This window comes from Tamandua tetradactyla, chromosome 26 (genome assembly GCF_023851605.1).
Source record: "Tamandua tetradactyla isolate mTamTet1 chromosome 26, mTamTet1.pri, whole genome shotgun sequence".
Taxonomy (NCBI): Eukaryota; Metazoa; Chordata; class Mammalia; order Pilosa; family Myrmecophagidae; genus Tamandua; species Tamandua tetradactyla.
In genome coordinates, this window is record NC_135352.1 from 40,770,083 (window position 1) to 40,791,881 (window position 21,799).

Below are 21,799 nucleotides of genomic sequence, written 5' to 3' on the forward strand. Positions count from 1 at the left end.
TGATATATAGACAAATGATATATATACATGGGTGGGTGGGTAGAGAGATATTCTTATCATTGGATTTGATTAAATAGCAAGGAGTGCCTCAAAAGTATGAATACTTATAATCATAACAGCAGGGTGGTATCTGGGAGGTATACATCGATATTTGAGAGCAATGAGTCTCCAGTGCAGTGCAGGGCATGATCTATTTAAGCACCCATGGAGGCTCTACATTATAACAACTCAGTGAGGAGTCACTACCACATTTGGATAAGAAATCTGAGACACAGAGACGTTATGTTACCTATGGTTAAACAGTTATTCACGGTATTAGGATTTTGACCTCTGTACATGACATTAATTCTCAAAGATTCCCCATAATTCAGCAAGCAAGAGTGATAGCCTTAGGTCCACCTAAATCCTAAAACACCCCAATTAATATTGATCAGATGAGATTGTAGAACCCACACCAACAATTTGGAAAAAGAGTTCCTTCTATTCCACATAACACTGTAGGACCAAATAGTATAAAAGATTGTGGAAGTGTTTTTATCACTTATTTTTCAAAGTTTACTTTTACAGATGTCGTGAGGTTAAAAATAATAACCAATACTTTAAAAAGAACCTTTTGAAATATTAATGACTCTAAAATAAGCTTCTCATTTGATGGTTCATAGGATAGGCGATCCAACTGAAAGCTCTACCTAAGCATTGAAATAAATCACTGCCCTCGTAGCTGCTATCACCGGTCCCTCTTGTGCTTCTGCGTGCCTCCCGCTTGCTCACAGACAGGAGGACAGTGCATCAGAGTCACCGCCGTACAATCATGACGGTGACTGAGGCCACAACAAAGTAGCTGTCACTATTTGTCTCTCTCTTTAAAGACTGTCAACTGAACTGCCAATTTTCTGAAAATTATTCAGCTCTACCAACCATATTTCTCTGCTACCAAGTATTTCCTACTGTGTTACCTGCCCCCCAGGCAAAATTCTCCTGTGATCAGTAGCTTATCACAAAAAAAAAGTTAATTATGAGGAAAACTATCCAAAGATGCACTGCCTTATTTACCCATTTGTACGAATAAACCAAAAAAGACCATTTACTAGGCACTCCACAGTTTCAAATCTTTCTCTTTTCCACTTTTTTTTAAAAGTAAAGCTTTGGCATTATTAACAAATAGTCTAATTTTAGCTTCCAGTAATTAACCACTTTGCAAAAAGTACCCCAATTAAGATTCAAAAGGAAATAAGTGTGCAATTAAAATTATGTTCTGAAATCTCTGAAAATTTCTTTTAGATGTAGGCTCTTCTTAGGTAGTATTAAATGTATAACCATAAGAGCAACACAAGGCAAAAACCTCATTGAAACCAGGTTAATAGATTATCATTTGAATGAAATCGTATTGAACAACCTCATTGTTGTCTTATTAGCTCCAACACATACTAATATTAGGCAACCCTGCAACAGAATCTGTAATTGACCCCTGAAGACTAGAACTCAGTCAAAGCAGCCTCAAAGTCAACACACAAGTGGGCTTACTTTTAAAGAATTTTTGTATACTGTGAAGAAAATACATTTTCATTGTAACGGAATTTCCAAAATTTCAATTAACCCCTCTGATTTCAGGATGCATTCTCTTTTGAGGCATAAGAACATCATGCGTTCAAATTATTTCACTACCACTCTTCTTTACAGATATGCTATAGTAGAGTTAAGCAGAGCGCTTTCATGCAATAAAATATTGAGAATTGTAGACCTTAATAAGTGACTATCAGTAGAAAAGTTTTTCTCATCTCCACTCATGCAACGAACAGATACAGACTTCACTTTCTCTGAATTATTAACAACTTCCACATTTAAATAGAATATGACTGATGTAGTCCTACTTTCAGGTAGTATATAATTTTAATCCCCTGTCATACATATCAAACTATGCTTTTATGAATGGTTTAAAACAGTAAAACATGTCAATTTTAAGAACACTGTTTACACTAGATTTTTTGTTATTGTTCAAGTGGATGAAAAAAACCTGCTTCATCATATAAAAAACATATTTGTGTCTATCATTTCTAACATTTATGAAGTAACACAAGAACAGCCTGGGGACAGTATTAAACTAATAAATAACAGAGTAGTTTCCTTTCAGAAAGAGAAACAGATTTTGTAGTTCTACTTGATTAGTTCACCATTCACATATACTTGCAAGATATATTTTTCAGCGTGTGTCCTGAAGCTAAAAGTAGAATTTGAGACATGTTGCCAACACCTGCCTAATTTGCAATAGAAATATAACATAAATTCCCTACATTTCCTCAAGTGACAACGGTAACTTTCAGTCATTCAGTTTCTCTTATGGTAGCCAGTGTTTCATGAAATCCCAGCACAGACAAAACTTCATAATTTTAGGATGGAATCAGAAAGAAACCATTGCAATTGTCTTCTGTCCTTTTTGTTAGGCTCTGCATAATTACGTGAGCGATAATAGGAACAGATAGAAATGTTATTGATTAGAGCTTACCTCTTTCACTGAAGTCATCTACTAGGATGATTTCGGCTACCAGACTCTCTGGGGTTCGGTTTATTATGCTATGTATTGTCCGCAGCAGGGAAGTCCAACCTTCATTGTGAAATGGAATGATGATGCTGGTGTTCGGCAGTCTCTCCAGGTACAACTTGTACTTACAGCTGGAAATGGTGGAGGAAGAATGAAAGCTATGTCAAATGCAAAGTACATCAGATGCTGCTACTCACTCAGTAGATTATCAGACAACCCTGAAAACATGATTGATGCCTTCTCAACCAGAGTTTGTACAGCGAGCTAGGTACCTGCTCAGTCATAGAATTCATTAATGAACACACTTTTCACACTTACTCTTATGGAAACAATTATTTTATCCCCTTCCGTCTCAGGGGCCCAAGTACAAGTCTGTTGAAACAGTGTGCTCTTATTAGTGTATATTATTCTTGTTGTTAACTAATAGAAATATGGACAAATTATATCCACTAAAATTGTTTCTATAGAGTATGACTAAGGTTTAGATGCATTTCCTGGAGAGTTTTGGAAATTTAATTCCTTCAATAATTGTGTTTAATCAGTTTTTGTTTTGGAGTGTTTGAGTGGCTGGTAAATATTTAAAGCTTGAGGAAATAAACAAAATAAAACATTTTTATACTGGAAAAATTAACATTTACTCATAAATAATCATATACTGAATACAGTTACATAGTGAGATTACATTAAGCTCCAAGCCAAAATGTTACCACACTCCAATGGAAACCATAAAAGGAAATCTCCCATTGTTTTTTCCTCTGTGAAACAACCTGAGAAGCTAAACAGGAATTTAGCGTTGACTTCCGGAATAGTTAAAAGCAATTTACTACATGGAATTGCTATTTTTGCAGATTTATTATCTTGTCACTTAATTTATAAGCAGCTTAAGAGCAGGACTTGTCTCAGATATCACCGATTCCTTGGTCAGTACCTGATCGTTCTTGCCCAAGGGCCAAAACGATGATGGATTCATCTCAGTTTGTGAAACGTTTGAGTTATTTCAAAACTAAAACTGGGTAAAATTTCAATCAGTTATCAATTTCAGTGATTTTCTTGGTATAGATAATCTGAAAACAAAAAGATACTGCAAATATGGATGTGGAAACTGGTAGCCGTAGGCCAGGAGCTTCTGATACTTGCTCTTTTGCCAGGACACTGACCAATATTTAGTCCGGCTGAGGAAAGAAATCACAGTGTAATTTTAATTCTCCATGGGTTCTACCGAGTCATGCAGAAATGTGACCATGGTATTCAATATGCAACTTCATGTATGCTTTTCCCCTAAATAGTTATTTCAGCACTTCATGCTACTCTCATCACAATAGGAATAAATATCCCAAATATTGCTTTTGCTCCAAAATAAGAGATCTTACCTTATACTTTGGGACAACAGATAAAATTAAAGCAAAAAATAAAAAATAAAAAATAAAATGACCTATTCAGGAATATGACTTAAAGTTAAATATTTTAGACCAATGACTTAAGCATATAAACATTAACACTTTTTAAATCTGTTATTCTTTATCAAAATTTTAATCTCAGAATTTATTATTAAATATAAATATTAGCAGGTTACTTTTTAAACAATATTTATCAAACGAGTAGATTCTGATGTTTTCAAGTAGAATGAAGAGTCAATAAACCATCAAAATATCTTGAAATGAGCATAAAAATGCTGGGGAAAAAACCCATGAGACTCATTTTAGAATAACATAAAACATAAAAAATGGTAATATGAAACAAATCCATAAGTGATTTCTAATGAAGTGTAGTGAGAGATATAATGACACGTATCTTGAGAAAAGTGCTAATATAATTCAACATACCTGGTCATAATTATGTAAGACCATCCATTCTAAACAAAGCCAAAGGCCCAAGATAAAAATCAATATTTATGGTAATTGCACCTGCTTGTGCAAACCATCGTAACTAACAATGTTCTGGGAAAGGAACTGATATTCCCAAAAAGAAAATTATTTTTTAAACCTTCAAAATTGTCACTCACTTATTTATTAAAGAATTCAGATTAATATCTGTTAAGCAACCCATAGTTTCATGGCTTTAAAGAGGTGTTTAACTGCTATATTCAGTCAAGTAGAAAGAAAAGCAGGGCGGTGCCACAGTGGCTCAGTGGTAGAATTCTTGCTTGCTGTGCTAGAGACCTGGGTTTGATGGCCGAAACCCGTTCATGCCAAAAAAGAAAGGCAAACTCAAACAGATGCAGCAAGACTGACCATATGCAATGAGTTCGACTTATCACACATCAGATTTGAAAGTTTCCGTCTACTCATTCATTCATCCATTTGTTCAATCAAGTCACAATGATTTATTGAAAATTTGATATAAGCCAGGAAAAAGGTACAGATAAGACAAAGAGCAAAACATTACTCTTCACTTAAGGTATTTATAGCATACTGGGACATGAACAGTAGCAAACAGGCAGTTTTAATTTTAAAGTTAAATTGATAGTATAGAAGTTTAATAGGGAGCTACAGGATTATTTAAGAAAGGGACTTGAGCCGATTAGAAGAATGTTGCAGAAATTCAGTAGATAACTGAACATGGTCTGCAGAAGACAGATTCCAGATACATTTAACCACAGAACTGACATGACATGGTTCCATGACATGGAACCATTTGGGAGAAGGATTCAAGGAGGACTCCAATGTTTTGGAAATGGACAACTGATATGATGAAATACTGACTGATATAAGAGACAGTATGTGAGGGGCTCTTCTGAGGGTTGTGAGGGCATAGGGTGAAGACAATGAGTTCAATTTGAAGATGCTTATTTGTGTGTGTGTGTGTGTGTAGCTGAAGGTGATGATATGTTTGCTTGCTTGAGGAAGATATTGTGAGTGATAGGTTCCGGTACATGCTGTCAATACACAACCACTATCCTCCTAGTACTCAACATCCCAATAAATGCCAAGAGCATCCTACTGCAATACCTGCAGATATCCACCTGAGTGCTTTCTCTTACACTTGGCACAAAGAGCAGACCAGAATTTCCAGGGCGGGGTAAGGGGTTATTATCCCTGGAGAAACCATCAGCCAATGAAGGATGGGTGTTGGGGAATAAATAGTTCTGTGGCAGATAGCTCTGAGCTGTGTTCCACACCACTGCCCAGAGTTTTTCAGCAGAATGGGACTTCTGTTACCCACAGTTGATAAGCAGCTCAGCAATGCACAGTCCACTGGCCAGCTCACCATCCTTACTTCCTCACCTTCCAAAAATACTGCACTCAAATTGCAGTCTCAGGAATTTTTTTCTGGGGATTCCCAGTCTTAGCCATAGTTCCATGGACATGAAACTCTAACGTGGCAGAAACAGTCTCTTGAATATAAAATGGTGCTCAAAATTCTTTATGAAACATTATTATTTTTGTTGAGTTATGAAGTTTGTGGTTTGTTACACCTGGAGACATTTTAAAATAAGTTGCATTTGTGTGCTTCATTGTCACACACGTATTTTATTCTTTCTTTCTGCATATTAAGTATTACCGAAGCTCTATTCAGATTTTTTCTCTATGAAAATATAATGGATTTTCTTTGAAAATACGTTTTCTCTATGAGATACAATTACTGAGACTCAACATATTGGAAGGATAGAGATGACATTATCCTAATCAGTAAAGTGATTACCTTCTTTACATACAACTCTGCTAATTTTTTTAAAATCAGGCTACACTGCAAAAGTGTTGCTATCTTGTACTTGATCATTATTTCTCAGGTGCTGAATAATCACAGTTTATAGAAGAGAACATCTAAGTTCGGAAGACAGCTTTGCTACTCATTAGCTGTGTGACAATGGGTGTATTGTTTAAGGTCTCCAACACGTTTTCTCTTGTGAGAAATGACTACGAGGGCAAAAAGAAAATACGCGCTTCACAGTGCATTAATGAGAATTAAATGAGACAATCCGCGGAAATTGTGTCACTACTATCTTATAACAGCAAGGGCTCGATGATGGCTATCATTATTGCCGCAGCTATTGTTTAATTGTTATTCCTTTACCTGTCACATCCTCTCTGGAGCCAGGGGGGATCCTAGTAGACACCAGAACTGCATGCGTGAAAGTGAGACACTGAAGGTACAAAGGTGAATAAATAATGGCTTCTTCCCTTAAGAATTCACAGACCAGTAGACACAGAGATAAAATAAATTAGACTCAGATGAGACAAGTGACATAATTGATGGCACACAAGCACCGAGAGCCCAAAGGAAATGTGACAAACTTCATGTGCTAGGATTAGGGAAGTTTTTATAGATGAGTCTGGACGTTGAGGATAGAGCATGTAGGATGCTGAACGTGCTTCTGAGGAATCTGGACATAAGCCTGCAGACAACGTGAAGTATCTCAAATGCTGTTAAGCATGAGGATGACAGGTCCACGTTTACATATTCCTCAGGCAACACGCGGAAGACAGTACAGGCTAGAGCTGAGCGATGAGAGAATGCAATGACTCGGGCAAAAGAAAATAAAGATGCAGTTTGAATTTTACTCTGAGGCAGAGAAGACTGTGTAATATGTAATCGCATGGAATTGTATTTAGTCATTCTAGCACTTAATTTGCTCCAAAGATCATAGAATTCACTACCAAAACTCAGCCACTGGACTGGGATAGCTTTGATTCAGGGCAGCACTCTGCAGTGTTAGTAGGAATACTGAAGCATATTCAGGGCTTTCTTAAGACTTTAATTAATAGAGAAGAGTGTTTGTTAGGCTTAATATCACTCCAGGTCAAGAATGGAATGAAGTCAACACAACAATATAGAAACCCGTTAAAGAAACAGATAAAATAAACCACATTTTATACATTTATGACTGCATATATGTAGCAAATTTACCATAAGAAAATAGGTACAAATTAAAACATTTGTTAACCGTAACCTTACAGGATATAGGTGGAATGTCTTTCATTATTTCACTTCATTTTGCTGTTTTAAAATAATTATTTTAAAATGACTGTTTGCATAAGATAAACTTGGAGTTTAGGAATCGCTCAGACATCACTTTCTTGAGTAAAAACTTATCTAAATATGTGGAAATACATTTTTCAAATTTTAAATGCACCAAACGACAAAGAAAATAGTTTACTACTGATTTTTCAATCCCTTTTTAAAAAGATACATCAGAGAAATGGCAAGTCAAGAAGCATTTTAAAACTGACAAAATACCAAATTAATCTGTAAACATTCTGTTAAACCTTTCACAGCAATGAAAATAAACTTCAATGCATGTTTTTCATAGTATTCAATGTTTTTTCAAATGTGAATATGCAAAGATTTTCTGATATTCTCTACAGGCATTTGAAAGATGGTGATTACAAATGTTTAGTTTTACTGAACTGTTAACTTTTATTTCTTTCTCAATTACATGAATTTTTCTTTATTATTCCATTGGTTTCAAACACAAAATAAGTGATCCTTTCAATAAAACAAACCAAAAATAAATTTCAATTCCAAATATGTGAAATATATATAAGATTTACTAGTGGTTTATCTTTTGTGAAAGCAGATATTTTACTTATTCAAAACAATGTCAACAGTTATAGAGTGGTCATTTAGGGAAACTTATTGAGGTTTTAAGTCATCTTTTTCTTTGTATCACAAAAATTTCTTCTTACTGCACAGGGTTGGGTTTTTAACTTTGGAAACAAAGACAGAAATGTATTTCAAATTTCAAACTTCAGATTTGAAGGACTTGTGTCAAATGTTTGGATGAGACTATTTGCATATTTTTAGCCCTTAAGACATTCTGGGCATTTGTCTAGAGTTGCTTGTTTTGTTTTCTATTTACTTATATAATTGTATCAGTTAAGATATTATGCTGCAGTAATAAACAAACACTAAAATTCCAGTAGCTTAAAATAAATATTCTCTTTTTTTTGCCTCTTTTATCTCTGTGATAGATTGAAGGGTCTTTATTCATTTTATGTCAAGGTAAATGGTCAACATCTGGACCCTTTCTATCACTATGCCAGAGGTAGAGGAGAACACTTGTTGATCTCAAACTAGTAATTAAACACTCTCTCCTAAAATGATGTATGCTTTTGTCTTTCCACTCATCAGCCACAACCAGTCAGAGAGACAAAGGGCCCAGGAAGTGTAGTGCTATACGGCCCAGAAGAGATCCAGCAGGTGTATTTAGCAAACAGCACTAAGGACCATAAACATTCGAGTCTTCTGCCTTCTTCCAAATAAAAAGAGGAAACGGCCTGTGGACTATACTTAATGGAATACTTAAGACATTAAGTTTCTTTGTAGATAAAAGACATAATACTTAGAGTCATACACTTACAGAAGTATAAAAACAAGTTTTTTAAAAGCTGCTACCATATTTAAAACATCGTAGAGTTCAGTCCATTCTTTAATTGGGAATTGAGACCCTTGGAGTTCTAGAGAATTGAATACAAATGATCTTACAATTGTATTGACAAAACATGTACTGGGTGAAGGAGGACTACAGTGATGAGGTATTGCTCTTGACCTAAAAAGTTTCAAAGTTTCTCAATGAGAATCTAGCACTTTTCACTCCTAATTATATCATCTTTGGAAATGTCATTGCACCATTGGCCTTTTAGGACATCTTCATAATGATCAAATCAGTTAAAATTATTTAGGTCTTTTGAATTGTGGTGCACAATTATTTTAGTAATCAAAGACTTTTGTGAGATATTCAACTTATACCTCATAAATATTTTTGGAAATAAGCACATCTATTTAATAATAAGTATGAATAAATGCTTTTAACAAAATAAAAGGTATGATGAAATATTTTTTGACTATAAGCTGTTAACATTACATTACAAGGGACAGCTAAGTGGACATGGCACCCATTATGACACATTAGTACTTGATTAGTTTTGTCTGTTTTCATAAAAATATAGATTTTTTTTCCTGTTTATGGAAGCTAATACTATTTATAGTTAAAAATTATTTTGGGGATTTCCTCTTTTGACCAAAATGGAGTGCCAAAAACCAGGTTAACCTTTCATGAGAGTGAACTAAAGACAGGAGAAAAATAAATAAATTGTTTTAAAGACATTGTTTATTAGACAACAAAGATATTTATCCTCCAGAAATAAGAAAGAAACAAGGAGATTGTAACAAATTCTCCACTTTCTGTCTGGGTTGAGAAACCAGCCCATATTAAGTTGGGGAAACAAAGACGGATCCAAATGATCTTCCTGAATAGAGGAAATGGAGTTGAGTTTGAGTAGGCTATGGTGGCTAGAGTTTTCAGGATAGAATACTACAGAGGAGGGAGCTTCACAGAAAGAACATATAGGACATCTTCAGAGTCCCCTCAAGGGTTCACTTCAGAACTAAGCAGTGTATTTGTGTGAGGGAACAACCAAAGGCAAGATAGAGAACAAACTGAAAGGACTAGAGAGAACAATACCCAAGACTCAAGATATGAAATGCTTCTCACGGGCATAATGGGAAGCCATAGAATGCATGCAGAATTGAATTTCTAAATTTCAGAAACATTGGAGGCTCTACCTTAGGAAGGTAGCAGCTTTAGTCCTAGATTACACAAAGCCCTAGTTCAATTTGAAACTTAAAGTAAGGTATAAAAGTATTGAAATGTTTCCATATAACTTAACTGCATTCCAGAACACAGATAAATAATATTTATAAGAATTCAAAAATATTCCACAGTTTACAAGGTAAGCACGACATTCAAAAAAGAATTACAAGGCAAGCAAAGAAGCAGAAAAATCTGAAGTATAACAATCAAATCAAAGTGTCATGTGGCAAAAGATCATTGGTTTCAATACATTTGATAAAAACCCTTAAAGGGGAAAAGTCTACTTCATAGGAAGTAGGGGGACATTAAGATTCTTGAATATGGCAAATTCCCGAAGCATTGAGCACATGCCAGGGAAAAGAAGCAGGCTCTGAAAAGATGGAGAGGACCCCATTCTTTATCTTAGACTCATCTTAGAATAAGGGCTAAATTATGAAGGAGACTGGAAGCCAAACAGAGCCAATTTGCAATGATTGGGAAAAGTGGTTCTTTTGTTGTTGTTGTTGCTTTGTTTGTTTCTTTTGATCATGGAACTCAAAGAAATCTCTGTCATGTCACTTTCTGGATAAAACATTGAGAATAGATAAAACTCAGGGACTAAATTCAGAGTAATATGTTTGTTTCTTTTGATCATGGAACTCAAAGAAATCTCTGTCATGTCACTTTCTGGATAAAACACTGAGAATAGATAAAACTCAGGGACTAAATTCAGAGTAATATTTACTCTGTATTTGAAATATTAAAGTGTACAATGTGAAACAAAAAATTACAAGACAAACAGGAATGGCAGACATAATTGATGTAAAAGTAGGTGGTTATACATTAATAGTATGAGATTTCAATACACCACTTTAAACGATGAATGAACACCTAGAAAGAAGACCCATAAGGAAATATAAGACCTTGACTATACTATAAACCAAGTAGACCTTAAAGACATATGTAGAATAATTATCCAATAACAGCAGAATACAGATTTTTCTCTAGTGCTCATGGACAATTTCCCATAAAAGACCATAAGTTAGGTACAAAAACGTCTAATGAATTTTGAAATATTGAAGTCATACCCTGTATATTCTCAGACCACAATGGGGATGAAACAAGAAATCACTTAGAGAGGGAGATTTGAAAAATTCAAAAGTATGTGGAAATTAAACAATATAACCTTAAACAACCAATTGGTTAAACAGTAAATCACAAGGGAAATTAGAAATTAGAAATCAAAACACAACATACCAAAATTTATGCAATACAGCAAAAGCAGTGCTCAAAAGCAAATTTATAGCCCTCAATGTTTACATTAAAAAAGAAGGAAGCTCTCAAATCAGAAATCTAATCTCACACCTGGAAGATCCAAAACAAGAAGAGCAAACTAAATCTAAATTGAATAGAAGGAAGGGAGAAACAGATTACGGCAGAAGTAGATGAAATAGAGAATAAAAAACTAGAGAAAATAAATTAAACTGAAAGCCAGTCATTTGAAAAGATAAACAAATTTGACAAAACTTAACTAGTCAGACAAAGAGATAATTAAAGAGGATGCAAATAAATAAAAATATACAAGAAAGGGTGGCATTAATAATAAGACCTAGTAAATAAATGGGATTATAAAGGAATGCTATGAACAATTGTATGCAAAAACTTAGCAGACTTAGGTGAAATGAAGTGAACAGATTCTTATAAACACTGACTCAAGACGAAACAGAAAATCTCAATATAGAAACAAAAAGTAAAAGAGCTACTGAAATCTCCCAACAAAGGAAGGGCCAGACCAGATGGTTTCACTGGTGAATTTTACCAAACATTGCAAGAAGAATTAACACCAATCCTGCTCAAACTCTTTCAAAAATTGAATTCTAACTCATTCTGAGGCAATCATCATCAACATCATACCAAAGCCTGATGAAAATATCACAAGAAAAGAAAATTATGGACCAATATAATAAAAACCAATAGGCCTATGCATATAATGCAAAAATCTCAACAAAATGTTAAAAACCTTAATCCAAAAGCTCATTAAAGGATTTATACACCATAATCAAATGGTATGTACCCCAGGTACGCAAGGGTGGTTCATCATAAGAAAATTATTTAATGGAATATATCACATTAATATAAAGAAGGAAATAAAGGGCATGTGGTCATCTCAATTGATGCAGAGAAGGCATTTGACAATATCCAGCACCATTGTTTATTAAAAAACATTTAGAAAACTATGAATAGAAGGAAGGGATTTCACTATGATAAAGGACATATATGAAAATCCTAGCTAACTTTATACTTCATGGGAAAAGATCGAAAGCTTTCCTCCTATGAACAGGAGCACCACAAGCATGTTCACTGTCACCACTTTTTTAAACATTGTACTGGGAGTTCTAGCCAGAACAATTAGGCTGGAAAAATAAATAAGAAGCATAAAATTGGAAAGAAAGAGGTAAAACTTTCCATATTTGCAAATGGCAGGTTCCCATCTACAGAAAGTACTGAAAAATTCACAGCATAGATCCTAGAGCTAATAAATTATTTCAGCAAAGGGGCAAGGTACAACATTAATACCACAAAATCAGTATAGCGTCTATGTACTAGCAGTGAGCAGTCAGAAGAGGAAATCAAGAGAGAAATTCTATGAACAGTAATAACTAAAGGAATCAAACATTCAGGAATAAATCTAATCCAGAAAATAAAGGATGTATGCACAGGAAACTGCAAAACATTGCTAAACAAAATCAAGAAAATTCTTTGTTCATCGAATGGAATACTAAATATTGTCAAGATGTCAATTCTACCCAAAGCAACTTACTGGTTCAATTCAATCCCAATAAAAATTTCAATAACTTTTATTTTTAGCAGAAATGGAAAAGCCAATATTCAAATTTATACGGAAAGGCAAGGGACCATGAAAAGCCAAAGCCATATTGATAGAGAACATGAAGATGGAGTAGTCATACTTCTGAATTTTAAAACATTACAAAGCCACAGTAATCAAAACAGCATGCTATTAGCACAAGATCAGACACATAGAACAATGGATTCAAATTGAGTGTTCAGAAGTCAACCCTCACAACTTAGGGCAAACTGATTTTTTACAAAGGCACAGGCCACTCAAATGAGTAAGAATTGTCTACTCAACAAATAGCCCTGGGAAAACTTGGTCTCCCATTTACAAAATGACAAAAGTAGACCCCTACCTCACACCTTACACAAAAAGCAACTCAAAATGGATTAAAGCTCTAAATTTAAGAGTCAGAACTTATCAGACTCCTAGAAGAAAATGCAGAGAATCAAACAGTAGGAGCTTTCTTAGACTTTACACCAAAAGCACAAGCAAAATATATATATATATATATATATATATATATATATATATATACACACACACACAAATATGTAAATAAGTCCTCCTCAAAATTAAACACCTTGTACCTCAAAAGATTTTATCATGAAGGTAAAAAGATACCCTACAGAATGAAAGAAAGTATTTGGAAACCACATATCAAGTACAGGTTTAACATCCAGAATACATAAAGACATCCTATAACCCAACAGCAAATAAAAATAATTTAATTTTAAAATGGGCAGAAAACTTGGATAGACATTTCTCCAAAGAAGGTATACAACTGGCCAATAAGCACATGAAGATATATTCAACATCATTAGCCATTATGGAAATGCAAATCAAAATCACATTGAGATATCATTTAACACTCATTAGAACGGCTAATATTAAATAATCAAAACAAAATTGTAAGTGCTGGAGAGAATGTGGAGAAATAGGAACACACATTCACTTCTGGTCAGAATGTAAAATGGTACAGCTTTTGTGCCAGACAGTTTGGCAGTTCCTCAGAAAGTAGTCTATTACCATATGACCTGGCTATCCCAATGTTTTAATTTGCTAAAGCTGCCAGAATGCAACACACCAGAGATGGATTGGTTTTTAATAAGGGGGTTTAATTAGTTAAAAATGTATAGTTCTTCAGAGGAAAGGCAGCTAGCTGTCATCTGAGGTTTTCTGTTACATGGGAAGGCAATGGAAATGTCTGCTTGCCTTCTCTCCTGGTTTCAGGGTTACAACAGCTCTCCCTAGGGTGATTACTTTCTGCATTTTCAAACATCTGGGCTTAGCAGCCAGTGTTGGCATGAGGCATGCTGAGCTGCTGACCACTCTTCTGACCTCTTTCTAAGCTCCAGCCAATTAAATTAAACCTCACTTATTGTGGAAGGCATTCTCCTCAGTTGACTGCAAACATAATCATAGGTTAATTTTGCACATTTAACTCCACAGAAAGAGAACACCAGGGAATCATTATCTGGTGAAGTCCACACCTGAACCTAACCACCACATCCACTTTTGGGTATAAACCCAAAAGAATTGGCTGCTGGGATTCTATTTAGTTTGGTAAAGTTGCCTAAATGCAATATACCAGAAATGGACCCACTTTTCACAATGGAGATTTATTAGCTTACAAATTTACAGTTCAGAGGCTGTGAAAATGTCCAAATTAAGGCATTAACAGGATGATACCTTCTTCCAGAAGAGAGGTTGCTGGCAATCCAGGACTCTTCTGTCACACAGCAAGGATGTGGGGGTATCTGCTGGTCCTTCTCTCCTGGGTTACATTGCTTTTAGTTTCTGGTTGCTCCATCTGTGGCTTTCTTTTTGTTTCTTTTAGCTGTAGCTGCTTCTCTCTCAGCTTCTCTGTGTAGCTTCTGTGACTTTCATCTTATATGAAAGACTCTAGTAAGAGGATTAAGGCACACCGATGGCATACCTGAACTGAAATATTCTAATCAAAAGGCCCACCCGTAATAGGTCTACACTAAAAAGAATGGGTTAGCTTTACGAAATGATCTTTCCCGAGTTATATAACAGCTTCAGACCATCACAGACACAAACATATACTTGTACCACTGATGTCCACAGCACCATTATTCTCAAGTGCCAAATGAATTAACCCAAGGGTCCACCAATTGATGAATGGATATACAAGCTGTAATAGACACACACAATGGAATACTAAGCAGCTGTAAAAAGGAATGAAATTCTGATGCTTGTGACAACATGAATGAATCTTGAAGACATGATGTTGAGTGATAGGAGCAAGACACAGAAGGAGAAACACTGCTTGATCTCACTGATTTGAAACAATTAGAATAAGAAAACACATTGGGTCAGAATTTAGAATATAGGCTACCAAGGGATGGAGCGAGGGAATAGGGAGTTAAAAATCAGGCCTAAAACTTAGAGGTTCTATTTAGAACAATGGAATTTTTTTGGTGACAGATGGGTGGCATTGTTCTGATGGTAGCACAGCATTGTGAACATAATTAACAACACTGAAACATGTATATCTGAGTGTGGTTCAAAGGGGAGATGCTAGTTTGTATATATGGTACTAGAATAAAAATTAAAAAAAACCAAACAGTAACTGGACCTACACAACATGAACAGTGAACCTGAAGTGAAACCATGGATTATAGCTGATGGTACAATTATAAAAGTGTGCTTTCATGCATTGTACATACGTTCCACACCAGTGCGAGGTATACAGGTTGAATGTGGGACTGCTATTTTATCCATGATTATAATTGTTCTATAAACCCACAACTCCTCTAATGAAAAAAAAAGACTGCAAAAAAGTAAAAAAACAAACCTTAGTTCTTCCTTCAAATATCAGGTAAAGAAAAAACTACATTTTCCACTTATATGACTGACCTATCTATATATTCTTTATTGGCTAGTTGTTTTGTTCAAATAACATTAGCATTCAGAATCACTCACCACACCTTTGCTGATGAATTAAACTGAAGGATGGAGTGACAGTATGTTTTTAAAGATCATTTAATTGCGGTAATATATTTTAGATTAAAATGAGAATACAAAATATTTAATCCAATAAAATATATATTATGACCACATTTTAAGTAGGTAACATTTGGAACATTTTCTGTTAAGTTATTGTTGCATAGTAATGATTATCATAAGCAGGCTGCGAGTTACATTATAGGCTTCCATTAGAGCCTACACTAAACTATTATGATTTTGCCATTTTGCAATAATCAAGATAATTACCTGAAATGCTAAGAAAGAAATAGAGTGGCAATTCATTTCCACTCAGTTGCCATAGGAGGGAAAAAGCAGTTCAAAATTCTATATATTTTACTTGATGGCTATAACAAAAATTAAAAAAAAAACTATTTGGAGATATTTACAAGTGTCAGTATCAGAAACTTGGACAGATCCTTTATTTGTTTGTTTATTCATCACCTCCCATTCTATCAAAAGCCTTGTAAATTGGCTTTATTGATAAATAAAAGCTCAGACAGAGTTGAATCCTATGAAGTCTGTTTTAAAAACATTTCTTCAACAAGATTATCAGAATTAACTAAATATATTATAATCAGCAAATCAAAATGTTCTTATCTTCATAAGGACACAACATGTTCAAAAAAGAGGGAATTTTTATTTTTTTAACCTGTTGTCATTGCAGAATTTCTTGCAAAATTATTTTGTTTAAGCTAAAGATTTCTCTGCCACATTTGCACTAGCAACAGAATAAAATGTCAACGCGGCATCTGGCTGGTGACAAGCGCTCTATAGAACATATCAGTGTAAGTAATTTCCAAGCACCAATTTACATAGTAATTGTTTTAATGTCAGCAGATTCAATTTTCAGTCGTTAGTTTCAGTCATGTTGCTTTTCTAGTCTAATCTCCCCATGTCATTTGGATTTGATAAAGCAGTGATAACTGGTAATTTATTTTCTCTTTTGACAGTTCTGAAAAATTGGTTTGGACTGCAGGGTGCACGTTGGTGGGTTTGAAGGGTAGTCATCAATACTTATTTATTTGTTCACCTATATGAAGTTATTTAGTAAATTAACACTGTATGTAGTAATTGATTAATATTTCAATGTATTGTGGAATTTTATGTCTCTATGGAGAAATGCAGGTTGTGTTCGGGCACCTAAATGAAGATCTGTGTGGCAGAGAGAGCCATGAGAGAGGACATCAGAGGTAGGCAGGGGTCATGATGTGAAAGTTGGTGCTCTTTGTGCTAATAATTTTAGTGTAAAAGGAGTCTTTTATGCATTTTAGGGTCTATGTGTAACGTTTTGACCTGTAATTCCTTCCGTACAAATTGCTCATTTTGCTGAATGCAATGCAGAGGAACAAACGTGAGTGTGTGAGTACGTTATGAGATTTTAGGATTCTAATTAACAGATGATAGTGGAAGCAATTACAATAAAGAGAGGGGGACGCATTAAAAAACAGACTGGCAGTACAGTTTAGAGCTAGAATTAATAGGCCTTGGTGGATGATCCAGAATGGAAGAAGAAACTGGAGGCCAGAGCTGCCTTGAGAATGATTTGACAAAGAAGACTGAAAAGGCATGACGGGGAGGAGTGAGAGAGCTTTTAGTTCTCAAAATACATACAATAGCATTTCAAGAATGAAAGAAGGGCCAAATTTTACTGGAAGGTTCCACAAGATAAAGACTAAAATTTATATTGGATGTTGTCAACATGGGAGCCACTAGAGACTTCAGCAAGAAAAGTTTGATGGCATGTGTTTTGGTTTGGTAAAGCCACTGGAATGCAATCTATCAGAAACAGGCTGTTTTTTTCAACAGGGGTTTATTATGTTCCAAGTTAAATCCTACAGCCATGAAAATGTCAGAATTAAGGTACCTAGGGTGAGACACCTCCTTTGAGGGAAGGCTGCTAGCATCTGGGGTTCCTCTGTCACACAGGAAGGCACATGGTGACATTTGCTTGCCCTTTGCTCCGGTTTCAATGGCTCTTTTAGCTCCTGTGGGTCCTTCTGGCTTCTCTGGGGGTCTTTATTTCTCTCTTAGCTTCTCCCTGCTGTTCGTGCTGTCTCTGTTTTTTTTTCTTTGTTCTCTTCATAGAGGACTCCAATAAAGGGATTATGATAAACCTTAAATTGGGGAAAGTCAAATCTCCACGCAAACAACTAAGCAAAAGGTCTAGCCACAATAGGGCTGCTCCCATACAAATGTATTAAAAGAACATGTCTTTTCTGGGGTACATAACAGCTTCAAACCAGCACACTCCACCTTCTCCACCCAAAAAGGAGATGTTCTTTCCATATGCAAAATGCATTCATTCCATCACAATATCACAAGGCTAAAATCATTTCAGCAAAAATAAAGAAGTACAAAATCAGTTGTAGGCATGGTTTATCCTAAGGCAAAATTCTCTGGCTGTGAACCTGTGATACTTAGAACAAGAGCTCTGCATCCAACATACAAAGGAGGGACAGTCATAGGACAAAAGTTCCCATTGCCACAGGGAGAAACTGAAAGGAGAACAGAGGTCAAAGTTCCCAAACAGTTCACAAAACCTACAGGGCAAACCCCATTAGATTTCAAAGTGTAAGAGTCATTTATAGAATGATATTTTCAGGGCAGCAGGCCCACCCTCTCCAAGGGCTCACACAGTGGCCCTGCTCTCTTCAAACACTGGGTTGAGGGTTGCAACACTGAGGAGCATTGGTGAGACCACCTTGTTTTCTGTTCCACCCTCTTCAAGGATCTGGGCGGCACCCAGGCTCTCCGCCATCTCTGGAGTACAGGCTCACACTTCTCCAAACAGTTGGGTCATGGTCAGGGTGTCCCCAATCCCCAGGGAATGTGCTCCAATCTCTCTGGGGCCTGGGGCAGCAACACTCTTACCAAACAATGGGGCATAAGGTCCACCCTCTGCAAACCCCAGGGCAAACTCATCCTTTCAATGTGCATAGGTGGGTCCACTCCCTTGGCCTAGGTGTCTTAGCTCCAGAGCTTGGCTTCCATGGTTCTGCTTTTGAAGTAAATTTTACTTCAATCGGTCCCTTTCAGTCCAGATTGGCAGTGCTTCCATTCGTACAGATCTTTCACAAACTTGACTGTTTTAGCATGCAGTATACAGGGTCCCAACTATTAGACAATATGGTTTTCCACTAAATCATTTCTGGATAACTCCATTTCCAATCTTGGCTTGTCCTGATATGGTTGCTGGCTAAATCCTCACATGGGGCTCGATTTTTGAGGTCTTGCTGGAAACTCAGAAATTTCTGCCATCAGTTTTTGGTTTTATTGTACCCAAGAGTTCAGTTCTCAGCTTATGTCTTTCCTCTCACATTTTACTATAAGCTGCAAGGAGAAGCCAGGCTTCCATTTCCACATTTAGTTCAGAAATTCCCTCAGCTGGATATTCAAGCTCATTGATTTCAAACTCTGCCTTCCATCCTACACCAGGACTCAATTTTACCAAATTCTTTACTACTTTAAAGTAAGGATCACCTCCCTTCCAGTTTGCAATGACACATTCATCATTTCTCTCTAAGACTTCATCAAAAGTATCTTGAGAGTTCATATATCTACCCCACAGTCTCTTTAAAGTAACCTAGGCCCTTCATATCAAGCTCCTTACAATTATTCCAGAACCTTTCCTTCTCCATTCAGAAAGCCTTTCCAGCACTTTTGGTATTTGTAAATCCCAGCACTCCAGTTCTTATACCTAAATCTGTTTCAGCTTGGTAATGCAACATATCAGAAATGGGCTGTCTTTTTCAATGGGGGTTTATTATGTTCCATGTTACAATTCTAAGGCCATGAAAACATCAGAATTAAGGTACCAAGAGTGAGATATCTCATTTGAGGGGAGGATGCTGACATGTGGGGTTCCTCTATCACACAGGAAGGCACATGGTGATGTCTGCTGGCCCTTCACTCCTCTGCTCTGGTTTTAATGGCTCTTTCAGCTCCTGTGGGTCCTTCTGGCTCCCCCTGGAATGTTTTATTTCTCTCTTAGCTTCTTCCTGCTCTCTGTGTCTGTTTCTCTCTGTTTTCTGTCTTTATTCTCTTCATAGGGGACTCTAGTAAAAGCATAGGGCAAACCTTGAATTGTGTGGGTCAAACCTTCATGGAAACCAACCTAAGCAAAAGGTCCAAGCCCCAGTTTGTCTACACTCATAAGAATGGATTAAAAGAACATGTCTTTTCTTGGTTATGTAACAACTTTAAACCAGCACAGCATGGTAGTGTCCTAAGTCAAACTGGGATGGTTGAATATTGAATGGGAATGGAGGATATGAAAAACTAAATAGACATTGCAGCTGGTCAGCAGAGATAAATATGGGCTTAAGGAGGATATTTACAGATTTGTTTATATCTATATCATTATCATATATGCTAAAATTTAAGGCAGATTGATAAAAGTACATAAAGAAATTTCATGGCTAATAACTAAATTATTCACTGTAAGAATACAAAACAACGCCTTTGAATTTTGATGCATGGTTTCAAAAATGGTTTGAATTAATTTTGCACCTCAGAAAAACCATGTTTTAAGTCTGATCCAATCTTTTGGGGACACAACTATTCTTTAGGGTGGGAAACTTTGATTGGATTGTTTCCATGGAGATGTGGCACACCCAGTTGTGGGTGTTACCTTTTGGTTAGGATTACTTCCATGGAGGTGTGCCACACCCAATTGTGGGTATAGCCTTTGATTAGATGGAGATGTGACTCCACCCTTTTAAGGTGGATCTTGATTCATTTACTACAGTCCTTTAAAAGCGGAAACATTTTGGAGAACCCTCACATGCAGAAACTTGAAGAACAGCCGCTTCAGAATAGGATAAAAAGGCTGAAAAAACTGGAGTCCAGCAGCAAGGGACCAGCAGATGCCAGCCAGGTGCTTTCTCAGCTGACGGGTGTTCCAGATGGCATCAGCCTTTCTTGACAGAAGCTAACCTCTTGTTGGCACCTCAATTTTGAAATTTTCATGGGCTTAGATCTTAAACTTGCAATAAATTCCCATCAAAAGCAATTCCATTTCTGGTATATTGCATTCTAGCAGCGTTAGCAAACCAAAACAACCTCCACATTAGGAACTCTGGATTTTTTTAATGAAATTTTATGAGAAATTATGCTTGTTGCACTGAGATTGAGTCTCATGATTCCAAATAATAGGCACTTATCACTACATAATCAATTATAAAAACCTAGAGATTAATACTTGTCACAATGACTCAGATATGTAGCCTACCAGAGGAATTAATAGCATGTTCTGATGAAAATAGACATGTATAATAAAATTATTCAGCTAGAAACAAACATAGAGTGGTTTATCTTTTACAAACTAATCTAAATGTGTTTCACTCATGTTCAGTAAATATTTGTTGAATAACTAAAACAAATCCTACGTGGTCATATATATCTTTGAGAAAATCTTTTTCATCAGGATTTCTAATCATGATAAATCTATATTGCAAAATAATTGCTTAAAACAAAATCCACTGGGTAATATTTTTAATATGAATGCATTTATCTGCAAAGTAAATATTTGAGAATAGTATTACTGGATTAGTTAAATCTATATGTAAATGTATTAAATGATAGAATCTAAAACAGATTAGTTGATTTAAATTTTAAATGATATCCTCTGTAATATCGCAATATGCACATCATGTATTGAAGGCAATCAATTCTAATGAATACATTGAAGGGAATACATAGTGTGTTTAGTTGACTCTTTTAAGTTTAATGAGTTTTAATTTTCCAAGTTAAGCTCTGGCCATAACATTCAAAATGTCACTGTAGTCCACCATAACCTACTATTAAAGATTAACTTAACCATAGTTTAAGACTACATAGCTCTCTGGCTGGTAGAATTCTCTCTTTTTTATAAATAAAGTAAAATCTTAATCATTATTAT

The 21,799-nt window shown here is 35.6% G+C and overlaps 1 protein-coding gene across 1 annotated transcript in view; it reads right to left on the reverse strand.

The window, feature by feature from the left end:
• The window catches only part of GALNTL6 (polypeptide N-acetylgalactosaminyltransferase like 6), a 1,241,919-nt gene that overhangs the window by 719,241 nt on the left and 500,879 nt on the right, over positions 1–21,799 (reverse strand). Inside the window, exon 5 of the mRNA XM_077144652.1 lies at positions 2,504–2,670. Coding sequence (XP_077000767.1) covers positions 2,504–2,670 — 167 coding nt within the window. The remainder of the gene's footprint in view (positions 1–2,503; positions 2,671–21,799) is intronic.